We start from the raw sequence: 22,604 nt of genomic DNA on the forward strand, positions 1-22,604 counted from the left end.
GTTACTACAAGTTGTTGTGAGTGTGTATTGCATTTTAAAGTTCTTCCAAAAACCACTGACGAAACAGTGACAAGTGACAAGGATATAAAATTGGACATTACTCGCTTATCTGGTTATCAATAACTCGGGTTCAGACAATAACTAGGAAAAAACATAACATTTATGTACAATATGTAGTAACTCTCCAATGTCAAAATCATAATTAGTGTCCAATTGCCTAACAAAGCTTGAAAGGACACAGCCTTTAAAAACTGCTCAAATAATATACATAGATCTGTATCCCGAGACTTGAGTTTGTTTCTTGTATATGTAGCCACATAGTCTTTCCTGTTACTAGTTCTAGAATTATATGATACTATCTTATAACCTTCGAGATATATTTTCTAAATTTCTCATACATTTTGTTGATATCAGACAATGAATTAAAATTACAAAACATATATTTATTCACACTAAAAGATCACTTTACAAAGTGAAAACCTGTGTAGTATAATGATACAGGAGTTTTGTTTTCTTATGCATAATATGATCGTGGCTCTTGGACTTAAAAGATTCTCAGACCTTTGACATATGACATTATTTATTGACGTTTCAGAAATGAAAGATGAACTTTAGAAAGATACTGTGTTGCCAGTGAGCAAAAGGAAATGGATACCATAACAGTAAAATTATGAAATTTGTTTTGGGTGTTTCATAGAATGTCAGAAAAATATGGGAAGTAATATTTCAGGTAAAGAAATTGCCAAGATTGAGTGTAGTGACTACTAATTTCATACACTATTCAGAGTGAAAAAAAGAATTCCTCCAGTCAAAGCATAAGAACCAACTAAGGTGATGCAATAAACAGGTAATTGTGTATGAAATTGTAGTGATCGTTGAAGACATAATTATGTCAGGTAAAAGTGGTGAGATACTAAACACTTCCTCTTTCATTTCCCTCTAATTTCTTCTTTTACTGTTAGTCTCATTCCTTGTGCTCCTTTGATATCAGGGACATGTTGTTAATTGGAAAATGAGGTGACTAAAAGCAGGAATTACAAAATGAGCTCTTGAAAAAACAAAGAAAGAAATGAAGAGTTAGCAGCTTAATATTTGCAGTGTGGCAATAAATTTATAAAGTTGTGTCAAGTTTGAAGGTACTATGCTCAAATATTAAATTGATTTCATTTCTCGTTTTGTTTTGGAGCAAAAAAAAGAAAAAAAAAAGAACATGAATAGTTTCCTGTTCCGTAAATTTTCTGATTACTCCATGTCTTGCCTTCTGACTTTAGCATTTAGCACTCCTCTGAAGATCTTAAACGATATGGTTTTCCTACGAATGCCAAACATGTGGTGTTTTTTGTCAGCTGTTACCTTTTGTCGGATTTCAGTTTTCGTTGTTTAGGGCAGTAGACATAACATGCTAAATGTGCTTTGATACCTGCCTGTTATTATAAGATTTGTAATATAATGTTTTTAATTGTATGAGGATTGTAAAAGGACAGACATTTAGCTACAATTATTTAAATTAAGAATAAAATCAAGCAATAGAAAATTAAGGATGGAACATAGACAGTATTATGAAAAGGATAGATTGCTGTTCGCCATATAGAGGACATGCTGAGTTGCAGACAGTCACAGCAAAAAGACTGCTATACATGGAGTTTCAGCCTAAAAGCCTTCTCTGTTGTAGAAAAAACACATGCACTTTCATGCAAGCACAACACACACACACACACACACACACACACACACACACACGATCATTGTCTCTGGCAACAGAGGCCGAACTGCAAGCAACTGCTGCTGATGTGAGAAGTAATCATGCCAAGTCTCTCCAGTCACTTACTACCTCGCACATTTCCACCATCTGGCCACAGAGGAACATTCCCTCATTACTCGGTACTCATCAGGACTGGAGCAACTGAATTGCATTCTTCACCAGGGTTTTGGCAGTCTCTCTCTCTCTGCCTTGAAATGAGGAATATCCTACCCACTATCCTTCTCACCCCTTCGCCCTCCTAAGTGTTATTCTGTCACCCATCGAACCTACACAATATCCTTGTCCATCCCTACTCCACCCCTGCTCCCATTCCCTGGCCTCATGGATCATATCCCTGTAAGAGATCTACATTCAGAACCTGTCCCATACATCCTCTCACCACCACCTGCTCCAGTCCAGCACCACTTATCTTACCAAAGGCAGGAGTACCTGCGAAAGCAGTCAAGTGATCTACAGCCTAAGTAGCAACCATTGTGCTGTGTCCTGCTAGTGCATGGCAACCAACAAGCTTTCTGTCTGTATGAATGACCACTGACAAAGTGTGACCAAGAGAGAACTGGACCACCCAGTTGCTGAACTGGCTGCCCAACACAATGTACTCCACTTCAGTGACTGCTCCAGAGTCTGTGCCATTTGGATCCTTCCTACCAACATCAGCTTTTGTGAATTGTGTAGGTGGGAACTCTCACTGCGATACATCCTTTGTTCCCATATCCCCTGGCCTCAACCTTCATTTGTCCCTGTCCTTCACCCACCTATTTAATGAAGAAAGTAAGAGCATATGGACTGTCAGACAATTGTGTGATTGGATTGAAGAGTTCCTAGATAACAGAACGCAGCATGTCATTCTCAGTGGAGAGAAGTCTTCCGAAGTAAGAGTGATTTCAAGTGTGCCGCGGGGGAGTGTCGTAAGACCGTTGCTATTCACAATATACATAAATGACCTTGTGGATAACAACGGAAGTTCACTGAGGCTTTTTGCGGATGATGCTGTGGTATATCGAGAGGTAACAATGTAAAATTGTACTTAAATGCAGGAGGATCTGCAACAAATTGATGCATCAGGGAATGGCAATTGAATCTCAATGTAGACAAGTGTAATGTGCTGTGAATACATAGAAAGAAAGATCCTTTATCATTTAGCTACAATATAGCAGGTCAGCAACTGGAAACAGTTAATTCCATAAATCATCTGGGAGTAGGCATTAGGAGTGATTTAAAATGGAATGAGCATATAAAGTCGATCGTTGGTAAAGCAGATGCCAGACTGAGATTCATTGGAAGAATCCTAAGGAAGTGCAATCCGAAAACAAAGGAAGTAGGTTACAGTACACTTGTTCGCCCACTGCTTGAATATTGCTCACCAGTTTGGCATCCGTACCAGATAGGGTTGATAGAAAAGATAGAGAAGATCCAACGGTGAGCAGCGCACTTCGTTACAGGATGATTTAGTAATCGCGAAAGCATTACGGAGATGATTGATAAACTCCAGTGGAAGACTCTGCAGGAGAGACGCTCAGTAGCTCGGTATGGGCTTTTGTTTAAGTTTCGAGAACATACCTTCACCGATGAGTCAAGCAGTATATTGCTCCCTCCTATGTATATCTCGTGAAGAGACCATGAGAATAAAATCAGAGAGATTAGAGCCCACACAGAGGCATACCAACAGTCTTTCTTTCCACGAACAATACGAGACTGGAATAGAATGGAGAACCGATAGAGGTACTCAAAGTCCCCTCCGTCACACACCGTCAGGTGGCTTGCGGAGTATGGATGTAGATGTAGATGTAGATGTAGATGTAGATGTAGATATTCCCTTCACAGCTCTCACTCCAACACTACATAGCCTTCTAATCCACCAATGAACCCACTAGTCTCTTTCCTTTTCCCCCTCCTCTCCTTCTCTCCTTTTGTGCTCCCCTCCCCCCGCACCCTCCTTTCCACTCCCCTTTCTCTGCCTCAAACCTTCAGACTAAACCTAGCTGTGCTGCTGTCTCCCCACCTCATTCCTGTACACTCCCACAAGCAGCATTACACCCTCCCAACCCCTACCTACCCTGCTATTCCTCCCCCTCCCTGCCTCAGCTTCCTCCTGAACCCCAGCCCCCAAATTGCTTCTCCCGCCAGGTGCAGTTGCTCCCAGTCTGGCCTCTGGCCAGAGACAGTGGTCATGTGTGTGTGAGATGTTCTTGCAAGAACATACATGTGTTGTCTACAGTAGAGAAGGTCTTTCGGCTGAAAGTTCCATGTATAGCAGCCTTTTTGTGTGCCTGTCTGTCACTCAGCAGCTCCTTTATGTGGTGAGTAGCAATATATCCTTTTCTTAAATTAAAAGTAGTTAATAATACACTGTTGTGTAACTAATTCAGAAAGCCGCACTTAGTTGTTGAAGAAAATGAAATGTGTTCTTCGTGAAAGGTAGAATGAAGTTTTCCTTCGAAAATTTCCAGAATTCTGTGTAAGGATTGTTTTGAGCAGAAAGTTTGTACTACAACTTGCAACAAAGTTAGCCAGCTTTCAGGCTTGCATCTCTGCTGGTGTTGCATTGATTGACATAGAAATTCTATTAATTGTCTGGGATGAAATTGGTTATTGGGTTGGTGGGTGCTGTGTGGAACACTGTACTCAGATTGCACTTTTGTAGTTTGTAAAAAAGAGCTTGTATAGTTTCCCTTTTATCAATACCACTTTCAGTGTAATCTAATACCCTACTGATCAGAAATTATTTCTTAGTCTGAAAGCATCATTTTGATTTACCACATACTCTTGCTACTGTAATTCTGGTGTTTTAAACTGGAGGACCAGGCTTGAAGCTGTTTGAGCTGCTCTGTACTTCCACATTTCCTTATGTTGTGTGTAGATATGCCGTGGCTAGCTTTCTGCAAGACAGACATCTATTGACATATGTTTCAGAGATAAATTTTCAAATATGAAGAAGTGCTCATGTACTGTATTTCGTCTGTGTGTGCTTACTTTAAAGATAAGTCAAACTGTTTTGAATATTAATCAGTGCTTTGTTATAATTATTTTACAATTTAATAAAATATTAAATTAAAATGTGTATTTCCCGAGAACACTGTCATGATATCTTTTTGTATTATTTGCTAACATAAGAATGAACCAGGAAAGAAACCTAACACCAGGATGACCAAAGAACTACTGTTTCCTTTCCTTTCCCTTTCTACCTCCTCGAGCTAGAAGTGACTGCAACACCACTACACTCCACGCCTGCCTGGTTTTAAGTATGCAGCATGGAGTGTTGCATTGAGGCCTGCGCATGTGAGTGCCGCTATGCCCACTGTTTGAACCTAGCAGGCAAGTACTGGCACACAGTTTGTACCTTGTTGTGATTCTGCATTTCTCAGCTAGATTTTATTTCAGCATCTATTTTCTTCTTCTATGACATTAATTTGGACTATTTTACTTTACATCCAACAATTATTTTTGTGAAGTTAGAATCCCTTCTTTTTGTAGTTCATTTCCATTTTGTATACAAATATGTGCTTTCCAATAAGCTTCATTCAAATGCATACCACTTTGTCCCAGTGATATAGACCCCTCTACTAGAATCTTCTTCAGGAGTCTTTTGGTGCTCCCAGTTGGTTGAATAGTGCTGAAAATGTATTGCATCCACTTACAAAAGGAAGTATTTTCTGTGTGCTTAATCAGTTAACAACCAAAGTGGCACTTACTCATTTAGGAGAAGTTCAGCCAGTTTTGTATGACAGATGAGTAAGTGGAGTAAGTTTGGTTCTGTTGTGCACTTTGATACTGAATTAGAACAGCTAAGGATGGGTATACAAAATTGTTGAGGCTTTCGTGGCCACTTGTTGACAAACTGCCTATTGGCTTCTGTCTCGGGTTCTTCGGCCGACGTTCATCTAATGATTTTTCTGACGTTTCGCCAGCACGAGTGGCTGGCATTGTCAAAGCTTCACCCTCCATTGCTGGTGGTGAACTGGAGCCGAGCTCGCAGGCGCAGCCTATATGTACCTGGCGCGCCAACGTCCGAGGGCTTCTCCGCGGTCATTTCCGGTGCGGTTCTCCTCTTGCTACCTGCGACGGTCGTTCGCTGCAGTACGGGAAGCCAGGATCCGTTGACCTTAAGGCTTTCCTCTTTCTTGTTCAAACTGTTCGCGTGTTTTTGTATTTCTACAGCTTCTCTGAACAAGCGCGTGTGATAGTGCTTCTCTACAGCCAGAACTTCCGTGTCGGCGAATTTTATTACATGGTCGGTCTCATTCAGTGCGTGCTCTGCCACGGCCGATTTCTCCACCTGCCCCAACCTGCAATGTCGCTTATGTTCTTTGATCCTGGTGTTAATGGATCGTCCAGTCATTCCGACATAAACTTTTCCGCATGTGCATGGTATGCGGTATATTCCCGACATTGCAAGTGGGTCTCTTTTCTCCTTCGCCGATCTAAGACACTCTTTGATCTTCCTTGTCGGTTTGAAAATCGTCTTTACGCCATGTTTGCGCAATATACGGCCGATTCTGTCCGTCACTCTGGGAATGTATGGCAGAAAGGCCGTACCCGACAATTCTTTTTCCCGTTCCTTACTTCGCCGAGGGTTGGGCTCTGTTACACTTCTAATATAATTTGTGGAGTATCCATTGCTCCTCAGGACAGTTTCCAGGTGTTGCATTTCTCGTTTGAGGTGTTGCGGCTCACATATTCGTCCTGCTCTCGTTACGAGCGTACTAATCATGCCTCTTTTCTGGCTCGGGTGGTGGTTTGACAGTTTGTGCAGGTATCGGTCCGTGTGAGTCGGTTTTCGATACACGCTGTGTCCCAGATCTTCGCCGTCCCTTGTGACCAGAACATCTAGAAATGGCAGTTTCTTGTCCTTTTCTACTTCCATGGTAAATGTTATGTTGGCATGGAGGCTGTTCAAGTGTCTTAGGAAGTCACTGAGCTGTTCTTCACCATGGCTCCACACCACGAAAGTATCATCGACGTACCTGTACCACACCTTAGGTTTGCAAGTCGCCGAGTCCAGTGCCTGTGCTTCGAATTGTTCCATGAAGAAGTTGGCCACCACTGGACTGAGAGGACTACCCATGGCGACGCCTTCCAGCTGTTCGTAGAAGTCGCCATTCCACGTGAAATAGCTCGTGGTGAGACATGCATGGAAGAGCTTTCTGATGTCTAGCGGGAAAATGGAACCGATGTGCTCCAGAGCGTCACTGAGTGGCACTTTCGTAAATAACGAAACAACATCAAAGCTGACCAGGATGTCATTTGGTGCAAGTTTCAGTTTCTTCAGCTTCTCAATGAAATGTCCTGAGTCCTTAATGTATGTGTCGGTCTTCCCCACGTGTGGCTGGAGCAGAGAGGCCAAGTGTTTTGCCAGTTTATATGTCGGTGATCCAGGAGCGCTAACGATCGGTCTCAGTGGAACGTTGTTCTTATGGATCTTGGGTAATCCATACAGCCGAGGTGGTAGGGCTTCTGTGTTGCGCAGGTTTCTCTGTATGTCCGCCGGCAGAGAAGACGCCTTGATTAATCGATTCGTATTCCGTGTGATACGTTGCGTCGGATCTGCGCTTAGTTTTCGGTACGTCGTCGGATCTAATAGGTCTCGGATCTTTTGCTCATAATCTTCGGTCTTCATTACGACGGTCGCATTCCCCTTATCGGCAGGCAGTACCAATATACTCTTGTCGGCGTTGAGATTCTTAATGGCTTGTACCTCTTCTTTCTTCAGGTTGCAAGCTGGTGGTTTTGCTCGGCGCAGTATCCTGGCTGTTTCCGTGCGTATTTCCTCTGCCCTTTCACAAGGAAGGGTACGAATGGCTGCTTCGGTGTTGGCAATGATGTCCTCCATAGGTATAGTTCTCGGGATGATAGCGAAATTCCCTCCTTTTTGGAGAACAGACACTTCCTCTTCGGTCAATTGTCGTTCAGTGAGGTTGACCACTGTGTGTGACATGTCGGGAGTCGCCTTGTCGGTGTGCTTCCGGCATCTTTCAAACTTTTTCTTCTGTCGATCGGTGCAGCGCTCGAGTTCGTTCTGCATGCTCCTGTGAGTGATGCTGTCAATCTTGTCCCAGTCGTCTCGATGCATTCTGCTACTTAGTTGATAGAAAAGGTCCAGAAGTTCCTGATCCGTTCTTGCCAAGTCTCTCCGTGTTGTATGTATTCGCTCACGAAGAAAAGCTCGTTCCATTCTGTCGTAGATACGATGTGCTTGGGCGGTGGTGAATAGGCGCTTACATCTCAAGAACTTCGGTGTAGCACATTCATCTCGGCAACGTGACAGAAAGGCGAGAGAGGACATCAGTCGCGCTTTCTTCTTCCGTCGTTGGTCAAGGCGTCGGTACAATCTGCAAATCTCCTCCCCGTAGAGGCGTAATACAAAATTGTTGAGGCTTTCGTGGCCACTTGTTGACAAACTGCCTATTGGCTTCTGTCTCGGGTTCTTCGGCCGACGTTCATCTAATGATTTTTCTGACGTTTCGCCAGCACGAGTGGCTGGCATTGTCAAAGCTTCACCCTCCATTGCCGGTGGTGAACTGGAGCCGAGCTCGCGGGCGCAGCCTATGTACCTGGCACGCCAACGTCCGAGGGCTTCTCCGCGGTCATTTCCGGTGCGGTTCTCCTCTTGCTACCTGCGACGGTCGTTCGCTGCAGTACGGGAAGCCAGGATCCGTTGACCTTAAGGCTTTCCTCTTTCTTGTTCAAACTGTTCGCGTGTTTTTGTATTTCTACAGCTTCTCTGAACAAGCGCGTGTGATAGTGCTTCTCTACAGCCATGCATGTCTCACCACGAGCTATTTCACGTTGAATGGCGACTTCTACGAACAGCTGGAAGGCGTCGCCATGGGTAGTCCTCTCAGTCCAGTGGTGGCCAACTTCTTCATGGAACAATTCGAAGCACAGGCACTGGACTCGGCGACTTGCAAACCTAAGGTGTGGTACAGGTACGTCGATGATACTTTCGTGGTGTGGAGCCATGGTGAAGAACAGCTCAGTGACTTCCTAAGACACTTGAACAGCCTCCATGCCAACATAACATTTACCATGGAAGTAGAAAAGGACAAGAAACTGCCATTTCTAGATGTTCTGGTCACAAGGGACGGCGAAGATCTGGGACACAGCGTGTATCGAAAACCGACTCACACGGACCGATACCTGCACAAACTGTCAAACCACCACCCGAGCCAGAAAAGAGGCATGATTAGTACGCTCGTAACGAGAGCAGGACGAATATGTGAGCCGCAACACCTCAAACGAGAAATGTAACACCTGGAAACTGTCCTGAGGAGCAATGGATACTCCACAAATTATATTAGAAGTGTAACAGAGCCCAACCCTTGGCGAAGTAAGGAACGGGAAAAAGAATTGTCGGGTACGGCCTTTCTGCCATACATTCCCAGAGTGACGGACAGAATCGGCCGTATATTGCGCAAACATGGCGTAAAGACGATTTTCAAACCGACAAGGAAGATCAAAGAGTGTCTTAGATCGGCGAAGGAGAAAAGAGACCCACTTGCAATGTCGGGAATATACCGCATACCATGCACATGCGGAAAAGTTTATGTCGGAATGACTGGACGATCCATTAACACCAGGATCAAAGAGCATAAGCGACATTGCAGGTTGGGGCAGGTGGAGAAATCGGCCGTGGCAGAGCACGCACTGAATGAGACCGACCATGTAATAAAATTCGCCGACACGGAAGTTCTGGCTGTAGAGAAGCACTATCACACGCGCTTGTTCAGAGAAGCTGTAGAAATACAAAAACACGCGAACAGTTTGAACAAGAAAGAGGAAAGCCTTAAGGTCAACGGATCCTGGCTTCCCGTACTGCAGCGAACGACCGTCGCAGGTAGCAAGAGGAGAACCGCACCGGAAATGACCGCGGAGAAGCCCTCGGACGTTGGCGCGCCAGGTACATATAGGCTGCGCCCGCGAGCTCGGCTCCAGTTCACCACCGGCAATGCAGGGTGAAGCTTTGACAATGCCAGCCACTCGTGCTGGCGAAACGTCAGAAAAATCATTAGATGAACGTCGGCCGAAGAACCCGAGACAGAAGCCAATAGGCAGTTTGTCAACAAGTGGCCACGAAAGCCTCAACAATTTTGTATTACGCCTCTACGGGGAGGAGATTTGCAGATTGTACCGACGCCTTGACCAACGACGGAAGAAGAAAGCGCGACTGATGTCCTCTCTCGCCTTTCTGTCACGTTGCCGAGATGAATGTGCTACACCGAAGTTCTTGAGATGTAAGCGCCTATTCACCACCGCCCAAGCACATCGTATCTACGACAGAATGGAACGAGCTTTTCTTCGTGAGCGAATACATACAACACAGAGAGACTTGGCAAGAACGGATCAGGAACTTCTGGACCTTTTCTATCAACTAAGTAGCAGAATGCATCGAGACGACTGGGACAAGATTGACAGCATCACTCACAGGAGCATGCAGAACGAACTCGAGCGCTGCACCGATCAACAGAAGAAAAAGTTTGAAAGATGCCGGAAGCACACCGACAAGGCGACTCCCGACATGTCACACACAGTGGTCAACCTCACTGAACGACAATTGACCGAAGAGGAAGTGTCTGTTCTCCAAAAAGGAGGGAATTTCGCTATCATCCCGAGAACTATACCTATGGAGGACATCATTGCCAACACCGAAGCAGCCATTCGTACCCTTCCTTGTGAAAGGGCAGAGGAAATACGCACGGAAACAGCCAGGATACTGCGCCGAGCAAATCCACCAGCTTGCAACCTGAAGAAAGAAGAGGTACAAGCCATTAAGAATCTCAACGCCGACAAGAGTATATTGGTACTGCCTGCCGATAAGGGGAATGCGACCGTCGTAATGAAGACCGAAGATTATGAGCAAAAGATCCGAGACCTATTAGATCCGACGACGTACCGAAAACTAAGCGCAGATCCGACGCAACGTATCACACGGAATACGAATCGATTAATCAAGGCGTCTTCTCTGCCGGCGGACATACAGAGAAACCTGCGCAACACAGAAGCCCTACCACCTCGGCTGTATGGATTACCCAAGATCCATAAGAACAACGTTCCACTGAGACCGATCGTTAGCGCTCCTGGATCACCGACATATAAACTGGCAAAACACTTGGCCTCTCTGCTCCAGCCACACGTGGGGAAGACCGACACATACATTAAGGACTCAGGACATTTCATTGAGAAGCTGAAGAAACTGAAACTTGCACCAAACGACATCCTGGTCAGCTTTGATGTTGTTTCGTTATTTACGAAAGTGCCACTCAGTGACGCTCTGGAGCACATCGGTTCCATTTTCCCGCTAGACATCAGAAAGCTCTTCCATGCATGTCTCACCACGAGCTATTTCACGTGAAATGGCGACTTCTACGAACAGCTGGAAGGCGTCGCCATGGGTAGTCCTCTCAGTCCAGTGGTGGCCAACTTCTTCATGGAACAATTCGAAGCACAGGCACTGGACTCGGCGACTTGCAAACCTAAGGTGTGGTACAGGTACGTCGATGATACTTTCGTGGTGTGGAGCCATGGTGAAGAACAGCTCAGTGACTTCCTAAGACACTTGAACAGCCTCCATGCCAACATAACATTTACCATGGAAGTAGAAAAGGACAAGAAACTGCCATTTCTAGATGTTCTGGTCACAAGGGACGGCGAAGATCTGGGACACAGCGTGTATCGAAAACCGACTCACACGGACCGATACCTGCACAAACTGTCAAACCACCACCCGAGCCAGAAAAGAGGCATGATTAGTACGCTCGTAACGAGAGCAGGACGAATATGTGAGCCGCAACACCTCAAACGAGAAATGCAACACCTGGAAACTGTCCTGAGGAGCAATGGATACTCCACAAATTATATTAGAAGTGTAACAGAGCCCAACCCTTGGCGAAGTAAGGAACGGGAAAAAGAATTGTCGGGTACGGCCTTTCTGCCATACATTCCCAGAGTGACGGATAGAATCGGCCGTATATTGCGCAAACATGGCGTAAAGACGATTTTCAAACCGACAAGGAAGATCAAAGAGTGTCTTAGATCGGCGAAGGAGAAAAGAGACCCACTTGCAATGTCGGGAATATACCGCATACCATGCACATGCGGAAAAGTTTATGTTGGAATGACTGGACGATCCATTAACACCAGGATCAAAGAGCATAAGCGACATTGCAGGTTGGGGCAGGTGGAGAAATCGGCCGTGGCAGAGCACGCACTGAATGAGACCGACCATGTAATAAAATTCGCCGACACGGAAGTTCTGGCTGTAGAGAAGCACTATCACACGCGCTTGTTCAGAGAAGCTGTAGAAATACAAAAACACGCGAACAGTTTGAACAAGAAAGAGGAAAGCCTTAAGGTCAACAGATCCTGGCTTCCCGTACTGCAGCGAACGACCGTCGCAGGTAGCAAGAGGAGAACCGCACCGGAAATGACCGCGGAGAAGCCCTCGGACGTTGGCGCGCCAGGTACATATAGGCTGCGCCCGCGAGCTCGGCTCCAGTTCACCACCGGCAATGGAGGGTGAAGCTTTGACAATGCCAGCCACTCGTGCTGGCGAAACATCAGAAAAATCATTAGATGAACGTCGGCCGAAGAACCCGAGACAGAAGCCAATAGGCAGTTTGTTAAGGATGGGTATGTTGCTGTCTTGTGTTTCAACCATTATTCAGGAGAACTTGTTTTTGTCTGCCTTCCTTGTTTAAATGACAGTGAGATCCTTTGTGGATGTTAAAGCTCTGTACTGAAGATGTAATAGTAACAAAGCTCTGAAAAATGTTCAGTGAACAAGCTACAGGGTCTCGCTGGTATTTGTATCGTGGATGTGTCAATTCACAATGGCAGTTTGTTACTAGATCAAGGCGGTTTAAATTTTGAAACACTTGTCTTGTAATGGTATTATGAGCAGAATGATATAGAAATTGTATTGAAAGTGCATATTTAAACCGTCAAATGCTCTATTTTAAACCCAAATATCAACTGGTTTCAGTCTTGGACCATCTTCATGGATAAGAGTTAAAATGGTTGAAGCCACCATATTACATTAGTCATTACTTAAAATGTGTAGTGCATGCCATGAATGTCAATATACAACACAGGACTTTTAGAAGCAAACATACGAATACTAAATGTATTAGAAATGTAATAGAAATTGCTACATTCAAAAAGTGCCACTCCTATTATATAGATTAGATTATGACATAACAGAACAGTCTCTATGATGTGATACATAGTCCTCATTTTTTAGAAGACATGTGACTAGCTGGAAAAAAAGACCTCTCTCTGTTTAAGCATGTCAGTTAGCCATTTGAAAGGGCATTGCATTCCAGTACATTATCAATATTTAGATGTATTTCATGGGTAAACAGTTTAAACATGGATAAAGCATATTAATTCGGTCATCATCAAATGCTTCATAGATGCTTTACTGCCAACAATTAGGACATTGCCCAGGAAGCAAAGAATATTTGGACTCAGGGAGTTAGTTCTGCATCTCTCTAATGAATGTTTGTATGAAAGAGATCTTGACTTTGCCAGTGTATAGACAGCAGGTAGTGTTCTGTGAAGTATTAGATAAAAGCAGCAGCTGAGTAGTGGTGTTTTTTTATCGTCAGTGTGGATGATTGGCACTAGTCATAGTTTGTTGTAAGTGTACTATATAGAAGAAGCCAGCAGAGTACATGTCCCCTCCTCCTCCCCTCAGGATTTTGCGACAGTGTGTTCCTGTGTGCTGCTTCGTATTTTGTGAGGCTGAGAAGTGCAGGAATCATGAGTATGTATTGAAATTGCTTGATATAGCACTATTTTAAGCTCACAGTAAGTATCTGAAGCCTTCCCACTTGAAATGTAATCTCAGAAGGCAGTATTATGCACTATTGCAGAGTATCAGCTTGGCATGATACTGAGTCTCACTGGTAGCATGGCATTGACTGAGCAGCATGTATATTTTAAATTTATTATTGTGTTTATATCAATTTTGTTTCATTTTCTCTTATAGTTATTTCTTAAGTTCAAATTTTTGCATGTTTTACAATATGAGTTTAAACTTTTTCACTGTTACATATGTTTTAGTTGTGTTCTTTGTTTGCATGTTGCCTGTTTGACATATTTGTATATTTTGAGTAGTGGAAAATATTTTAGTGGTTCTGAAATAGATCTATGTGATGTTGTGAGTTTAGTTTAGTTTTCAAAATTTCATGTGTCTAACATACATTTTCTCATAATAAACAATGATGAACTGATCAGTGTTGAAAAATTGTCAGTTTTGATAGGCCAAAATTTTGAATTGTGTCATGTTGATTTAATTACAAAATGTGTGTTGCTGTGTTTGGTGTTGTGTTAGATGTTGCACTAATTGTTTTTCTCTCCCACATAACCTAATGTGGCAATATTCTTGTCCAATGTGGCAAAATTCTTGTTTGTATATGTTTAGATTGTAATGTGAAAGTTGTGCAGTTTAAATGTAGTTTTGTTTATTTCAGTACCTAACTAGGAGATATTGGGCCATTTAACATACTCTTTTCGATTTACAAGACACAATTGTATTTTGCTACTATATAGAGCAAAAGTTAAAAGTAAATGTAATGATGTGTTGAATGGAGGATACTGAATACTATAGTTGGCTATTCAATTCTTTGCTGATGTAAACATTGACCTGAATATTTTGTGGCTGACTGACTGAAGGTCTCCATATATCACTCTCAGACTATCAGTATCAGACTATCAGTATTAGATACAATTGTTGCTGATAATCAGTATGCAATGCTGTTACTCTTGCAGTTCAAACTTGTCTTTGCAAAAACTTACAGGAGTATTATCAAGAAGTGATAGGAAGGAATTGTATTCAACAATAATGTTTGCAGTATAAACTTTTTTTTTGTAGTTCACTAATTTATAAAATATTACCAGTCCTCATTGTGCTATCAATCATCTTCAAACCATAAAATATTGTTACAGAGTAAACAGTTATTACTCTCTGTAAAGGTATTTTAGGATATGAAAATGATTGGTAGCACAATCAAATCTACTCATATCATTTTATAAACTCATGATCTAGAAAGTTTATATTACAAATTAAGATTACTTTCCCACATCACTTAATGGTGTTTGGTTCTGCTGTGAGTGAAACCAAATGGCTAAGGCTGAAGTTCAGCCTATAATGTTTTAGGTATGCAAGTGTCTCCCCATAACTTCTCAGTGCCTTACCTGTAAAACATGTAAAACAGTGTCTTACCTGTACTCCAATGAAGAGCCACTTTCATTAATTATGATATTTCAGTTCGCTCCCATCAATCACCAAGCAAAATGTCACAATCATTAGCTACGGCAGTGATCTTACATTCCTGCGTGACCGTCCAGGTTTAGGTCCAGTTATTCCACCACTGCCTTTAATTACTTAAGGAAAGCGCAGCGGTGGCTACTTTGGATAGTACACAGGTGATTTGGTTCCCCATTGTCACCCAAACTAAAACTGTGTTTGGCTTGCAATGACCTTGTTATGGACAGGGAATTAAAGCTTAATATCGGTTTCTTTCAAGTGCAGTTGCGACTGCTTACATTTTCAGTAATGTACTTCATGAGTTTGGAATATGCATTGTTGTCCAGTATTCAGTCATTAAAAGAAATAAAAAATATCTTCAAAATATGATACTTTGTAAGTAATCACTGTAACAGTTAGATTTAATGAGTTGGACCTACCCTCATTTCTTGTTCCTTCTTTTACACAAACAACAGCAACAGCAGCAGCTCTATGGAGACACTGCTGTGATATCATCAGATGGCCAGGATTCTGCCATCAGTGACGGCGACGGCTCACTGGAACTGGAGCGCAGGATGCTGGAAGCACGGCTCAGGCAGCAGCAGCAGCAGTCAGAGGAGGACAGCCGCTGGTTGCAGGAGGAGGAGACAAACCTGGTCAGTAGGCTGCAGTCAGCTGGTGAGAGTGAGCGAGTGCTGGAACTTTTTCACACCAGGCTTTAGGAATCAAATTTGGGTCTTGTTCTTCATTGTCATATGTAGTTAACACATCTTGGATAATCTCATTATCACTCATCAGCTGACAATTTTCGTTTTCAAATAACCAGTCATTTACATAGCTAACAGACAGTGTTTCAGAATTATTTGAATAGTTATTGTCAATTGTCTCTTGGAGCTGTATGATTCCCTTGTCTTTAAAACATTTTATGTGCTCGTTTAATAAATGAAGATCTGGCCATAGTTTGCCCAGCACAGATACTAACACTTCAGTTGAAACACTTTCCCAAGCCCAAGCAAGGTTGTAAACAACATCTTTAACATAATGATTGCTAATTACACTATACAGTAGGCTTCTTTGGAATGAACCTTAACTGTCTGTATAATATTCTGATCCATAGGCTGTAGCAAAGGAGCTACATTTGGGGGAAGAAACAGGGGAAGAACATCTCTTTTATCAAACCATATTAGGATTCAAGTTCATTTTCATCGACTTCGGTTTATTGGTAGAATTTTAGGAAAATGTGGTTCATCTGTAAAGGAGGCAGCATATGGGACACTGGTGCGACCTATGCTCAAGTACCATTCAAGTGTCTGGGATCTGCACCAGGTTGGATTGAATGAGGACATCAAAACAATTGAGAAGCAAACTGCTGAATTAGTTACCAGTAGGTTCAAACAAGACGTAAGTGTTACAGAGTTGCTTGGAGGCTCAACTGGGGGTCCCTGGATGGAAGGCGACATTAAAATACTGCCGAGAAAATTTAGAGAACTGGCAATTAAAGCTGACTGCCGCTAACATAAATTGCGCGTAAGAACAATGAATATAATATATGAGAAACTAGGGCTCATATGGAGCCATATAGACAATTGCTTTTCCTTCGCTCTTTTATTATGTAGAACAGGAAAGGATGTGACTCGTAGTGGTGTGAGGAGCCCTCTGCTGTCCGCTGTATGATGGCTTGTAGAGTATCCGGAGCAGCTATCCATCACCAACAAGGCTTTCTGAGACAAAATTTGCTTCTTGAGGAACTTTTTGACTGCTGGTATGAACTCCTTGTGAAACCACTCATTGAACAATTCCCGTGTCATCCAAATTTTCATTTTGGTGTTTATATTTGGCTGGTATATATTTTGCAATTTTGAATGCCCTAGGATTTTTTGATTTTCTTATGACAACTAGCTCAAGTTTTTGAGCTCTACTGGCATTGGTGCATGGCATAAATGTGAGCCTGTCTTCAGACATTTTTCTGCCAGGAGCACATGCCTTTGCTTTGTGGACAAATGTTTTGTTGGGCAAAAGTCTCCAGAACAATCCGCTTTCATCCACGTTGTAAATGTGATCAGGAGAAAGATTTAACTCTTCTAAAGTTTTCTTGAATTTTTGTTTGTTTGGCTCTACAGCTTTGAAGTCACAAGAGAGTTTTTCTGGTGTTGTGGTTAGCAAGCGGATATTAAATCTTTTTTAAAACTTATCAAGCCATTTGGTACTTGGACAGAAATCACCTTTTTTCTTAATTTATTTATAGAAAAATTTCGCTTTTTCTTTTGATAAGACCTCAAAATTTAGAGAACTGTGTTCCTGAAGAAAATGTGTACAAAGTGTATTCAATTAATGGGTACTCACCAGTTTTTATCACTTTCCTATCACTGCTTTTGCTGTTCAAATTGTGCACAGCGCCCTCAGTTTTATCACAATATTTTTAATCTCACAATTAGTAGCACGTCCAACATCATAAAATAAAGCTAAATCATTAATTTTTTTCCTTTGTTTAATTTTTAATAATTTCAGATTTTTCAACCAAAGTCAATGTCTTGTGTTTACATTTTTCACTACCTCCTTGACACGTATTGTAGGAAAGTTACAAATCACTCAATAATACTATCACAGTCAAGTTAAAGAGACTACTAACTCAGCTGCACAATGTACGCAATAATCAACAATTGGTGGCGGACTACGTATTGTTTACTAAACTGTTAACTTGAAGTGGCGTCACTTGTCCACATTGTGTGATCTTGGCTCATTGTGTCAGACTACTGGACAGATTGTAGAGACTCTACTGTATTCAGATGATGTGGGCTATAGATTGAAAGTAACAGCATATGGAAAAAACCATGGAAACAGCAACTGAGCAGCATTTCGGCCCTCCACCATCAGAAAAAAGCCATTCGCAATTGGTGGGCTAATAAAGGAGAACTAAAAAAATGAGGAAGATTAAATATACAAATAGAGGACTGAATGCAAAATGGCCAAAAATAGAAGATTACTGATTGAGAAGGATTCAAGGGTACTATCAAAATGGCACTGTAATTAATACAAAAATGATTCAAATACATGCTTGTAAGCTAGCACTACAGTGGAAATTAACAGACTTTAAGGGTGGAGCTGGTTGTTGCTGCAGGTTTATGAAACATCATGGACTTAGCATGCGAGCTAAAAACAAAATATCTCAGAAAATGCCACAAGAGTATGAAGACTTAATATTATGTTTCCATTGCTTTATTATTCAAGATTGAAAGAAAACCTGTGTGGAACTAAGCCAAGTACCTAATGTGGACAAAAATCCTCTGACATTTGATGTGCCGAGTAACAGAACTGTTGCCATGAGAGTTGCTAAAACTGTAACTACCAAAACAAGTGGACATGAAAAAAATGTACTACACTGTTGTCCTTTCATGTTGTGCTGATGGTACTAAACTTAATCCAATCATCAGTTTCAAGCACAAAACAGTGCCAAAACCTTCTGAAATACTGCCAGTTGTTGTTGTTGTTCACATACATGACAAGAGGTGGACGGACAAGGCTGGTATGAAATTATGGATTACCAAAGTGTGGGAGAGAAGGAAAAATGCTTAATTGAAGAAGAGTTCTCTTCTCATGCTCTGCCAGTTTAGTAGTCATCTGAAAAAATCCCTGAAAAAGAAACTGAGACAGGGAAATACAGAGCTTGTTGTTATTCCAGAGGAACTTACTTCACAACAGCAACGTCTTGATGTCTCAATAAATAAACCATTTAAGGTGTATATGAGAGAGTAATCGAACAAATGGATGATGGATGGAACGCAGCATGAATTCATGCTGAAGGGAGCTTTAAAGTGACCTACAGTCAAAGAAGTGTGTCAGTTGGTGAAACAGGTATGGTCAAGAGTGTGAGAAGACATTATTGTTAAATCTTTCAAGAAATGCAGCATAAGCACTGCTCTCACTGGCAGTAAAGACCATCTTACATATGAAGAGGACAACAATGGCGATGGAGAGGAAGAAGAAGAAGAAGAAGAAGAAAGTTTAGATGATGATTTTCATAATAAAAATTGTAAAAATGTTATTTTAAAAAATGCTTAAAAATAAGGTGCACCTTTTAGTCTTTAGCATCTTGCAGTCCATAAAATATCATAGCAAAATTGAACTTGCCAACGTTTAATTTAATTCTCAACAGTGCTGGTCAAGTCTATTTTCTAGATGTTTCAGTGTTGTAATTGTGTGTGCAAATGCTAAAATATCAGTTTGGAGATTCACTTCCTGCCAATTTGTGTTCCACTCTTGACCACAGATTCTGTTAATATCTTCCAGAAATCTGCAGGAATATTCTCAATTTCACCGTTAAATACGACTGAAAATAGTCCGTCACGTTATCTAACTCCTGTCTTACTTTAATTTGTATTTATCATTTCGAAGCCAAAATTTCCAGTAGTGTAATGTCATTTCAGATTTTGTGTTTCTCACTGTGTCAGATATATGCGTTTTTAGTTCTTTACTCCAATATGAACTTCAGATTGTTGATTTGTTTTGCAAAGGGTTAATCTCTCTCCAACTCTGCTTGATATTATCTTAATTCTCTGCCAGAGAAAAAAATTTTGAAAACTGCGGGTAGTAAGGATATCGTCTTGACAAAATCTTGAGCTTTCATCTGGTTGGCTGCATTGAAATTGTTTTGATGAGGGTCTCTCTCATCAAGTTCTGGTGAAGCATCAAGATTAGTAGAGTGACCCATGTACATATACCTAAACGGCAGCCACCTCACCCCCATTCCTCCTTCCCTCCACCTCCCACCTGGCAAGGGGTTTGGCATCCCATAGTGGGAGACAAACTTGCTCAGAATCAAAAAGTGTCAGTTGCTGGATGCGGCCTCGTTGTGTAACTGCTAGTGCAGGGTTCCACACTGAACTAATATGTAGCTTGCATCCCTGCTGACAAGATTATTGTGGAGCCTTATCTCAATCGATTCTTTAATAATGCTCTCCAAAAAGTCACTAACTCAACACAATTTTTTTTTCAAATGTGTTTCCTTTGATGAGGCTGCATTCTGCCACTGCTGATTTATCAAGGCCCAAACTTAATCGGACCACACTGTGTTCAAAGATAACGGTACTGTGTTTGCCTGATGTACTGGAGGACACACTCACAAGAATGATATAGACACACACACAAGGTATTTGCAGTTGCAATTTTTCCTTTACTGAGCCAAGCTTGTCCTTTACCAAGCCAAGCACACATTTTGTATTTTTTGGTGGACAGAAGATGGCTTTGGTGTTGTTTTCCAAGGATTCTCACAATTTTGGCTGGAAGAGGTCCAATATGGGGGAGAAAGGTGAGTTTCTCTTTCTCTACCTCTTCTTCAAAGTTGGCTGTATCATTTGTTTTCTTCAGTGCAGGTTAATTTCCTCTTTTTGCACCCATTTTGGTGAAATACATCTTTTAGGTGTTTTAGCTCAACTGGGAGACTGACTTCGTCACAAATAGCACATGCCTTGTGAACTGTAGTTGTACCCTAGGACATGCAGTCTACAGAAAGAAACCTACACAAATCTGTACTTCATGCAATGAGCTTATCGTCATCCAGCTCAGTGGTACACTGTTCTAACAGCTCTAGTACATAGGGCATGTGCCATTTGTGACAAAGACAGCCTCCTAATTGAGCTGCAACACTTCAAAGATATATTCCATCAAAATATGTACAGTGAAGTGCAGATTAAACACACACAGAGGAAAACGAGTGACACAGCCATCCGCAAAGAAGAGATGGAGCAAGAGATGCTCATATTTATCCTCTGTATTGGGCCTCCTTCAGTCAATATCGCAAGAACCTTCAGAAAAAACAACATCCAAACCATCTCTCAACTGTCATAAAATACAAAAGGTGTGCTTGTCTCAGCAAAGGACAAACTGCAAGTAGCCAAGTGTATATGGTATCCCTTAAGAGTATGACCTTCCGTAAATAAGGTAAACAAAGCACTCTTTCTTGCAATGCTGCAAGGGACAAACTAGATGGATATGTTTGAGGCACAAAGATAAATCAGCAGTGGCGGTATACAGCCTCAATGAGGAACATACATTCAAATTTCAGAAAACAAAAATGTGACAAGCTAGTTGTTTTTGGGAGAGCATTATTAAAGTCTCAGTGGAATAGTTTTCCCAAGATAATATCCTCTACAGCAGGGGCAGTCAACTCTTTTTACCTGCTACCCACTTCAGTGCCTCTGTTAGTAGAAAAATTTTCTAACCACACACCAGTTCCACAGTAATGGTAATTCACAAAGTAGAGTAGCAATTTTACCTTTCTAAAATTTATAAAGCAGAGTTACAGCAAGTTAAAACATATAATAGTAATTACTTACCATATACATTATGTCAAAATTTTATGAGAACCTAATGAATATATTTTTAAAACCCCCACCATGTACTGCCCACAATGATAGCTGAAATGCCCTCTGTGGGCAATGGGGACCAGGTTGACTACCACTGACCTACAGGGATGAGGGCTACCAGCTAAGTTTGCCATGGCAGCCTGCACAAACAGCTAAACACCCAGTCCACACACAGCAGTTGACTCTTCACGATTCCGAGCCAAGAGTTGAACCTGGTGCTCTATTCCCCACCACAGCATGCCTACCCCTGCACAAATGGGATGGAGGTTGGGGAGAGGCAGCTTCCACTTACATCTAGGTGTGTGTGTGTGTGTGTGTGTGTGTGTGTGTGTGTGTGTGTGTGTGTGTGTGTGTGTGTGTGTGTAATCTTGACACTTTGCCAGAAGATGATGAGAGTGTCATTCATTGATACATCATGGAATTCCATCCAGATGGAAGCCCCAGGAAGATTCCATCAGCAGTATATTCCAGAGAAGTCTACATTCTCATACAAAATATACTTTTATTATTGCTGACATCTATTTTGTCATTTCCTTGTATAGTAAGCAGCTCAGTACTATTTTACAGGCATTTGGGATCTGTTCTTTTTGTCTAATACCTTTTCATCACTTTAACAAGTGCCAACTGTCTGCTGTGTTTCCACTGTATTCATTTATTGACAATAGTTGCAATGTTATGAACCCATATTATTAATTTTGAGGAAGACACCACCACAACATGCCACAACTCCTGGTGTTTTTGCCTGCAACCGTGAAATGGCACCACTCCTGCAGTGGTCTGTGTCATTGTGACATGTCAGTCTGTTTTATTCCCTTGGCTTCAAAGTTAAGAAGTTTCTAGAAATGGTTATCTGATATTCCTTGATTTGCTAATAATGACCTTTCAATGAAAATTAATTAAAATTTCCATAAATAAAACACTTCAGTCTCCCACTTTCCCCATTTGATGTCTCTCACCCTCCCCACTCCTGTCATTCAGTCATTACATCAGTATTAAATCACACCCTTGTAATGTGCCAACAGCAGCAGGGAGATTTAATCATGTGCACACGCAAACAGTTGAATTGAAATGCCTAGCTGATAGTGTACCAACAAAAATAATCATTTTTTGAAGACATAATGTAACTGGACTGATAAAAAAAATCTACTTACCATGTGGTAACAGCAGAAAACACACATAAAGGTATTGAGATTGGCAAGCTTTTGGAACCAGTGGCTCCTCCTCCTGGCAGAAG

At 41.9% G+C, this 22,604-nt stretch overlaps 1 protein-coding gene across 7 annotated transcripts in view; it reads left to right on the top strand.

Moving 5' to 3' along the window:
- LOC126194700 (focal adhesion kinase 1) overlaps positions 1-22,604 on the top strand; it is a 775,803-nt gene that overhangs the window by 691,033 nt on the left and 62,166 nt on the right. For all 7 annotated transcript variants that reach the window (XM_049932927.1, XM_049932928.1, XM_049932925.1 and 4 more), the window contains one exon: positions 15,485-15,664. In XM_049932927.1, the coding sequence (XP_049788884.1) occupies positions 15,485-15,664 (180 nt within the window). The remainder of the gene's footprint in view (positions 1-15,484; positions 15,665-22,604) is intronic.

Source organism: Schistocerca nitens, chromosome 7 (genome assembly GCF_023898315.1).
Source record: "Schistocerca nitens isolate TAMUIC-IGC-003100 chromosome 7, iqSchNite1.1, whole genome shotgun sequence".
Taxonomy (NCBI): Eukaryota; Metazoa; Arthropoda; class Insecta; order Orthoptera; family Acrididae; genus Schistocerca; species Schistocerca nitens.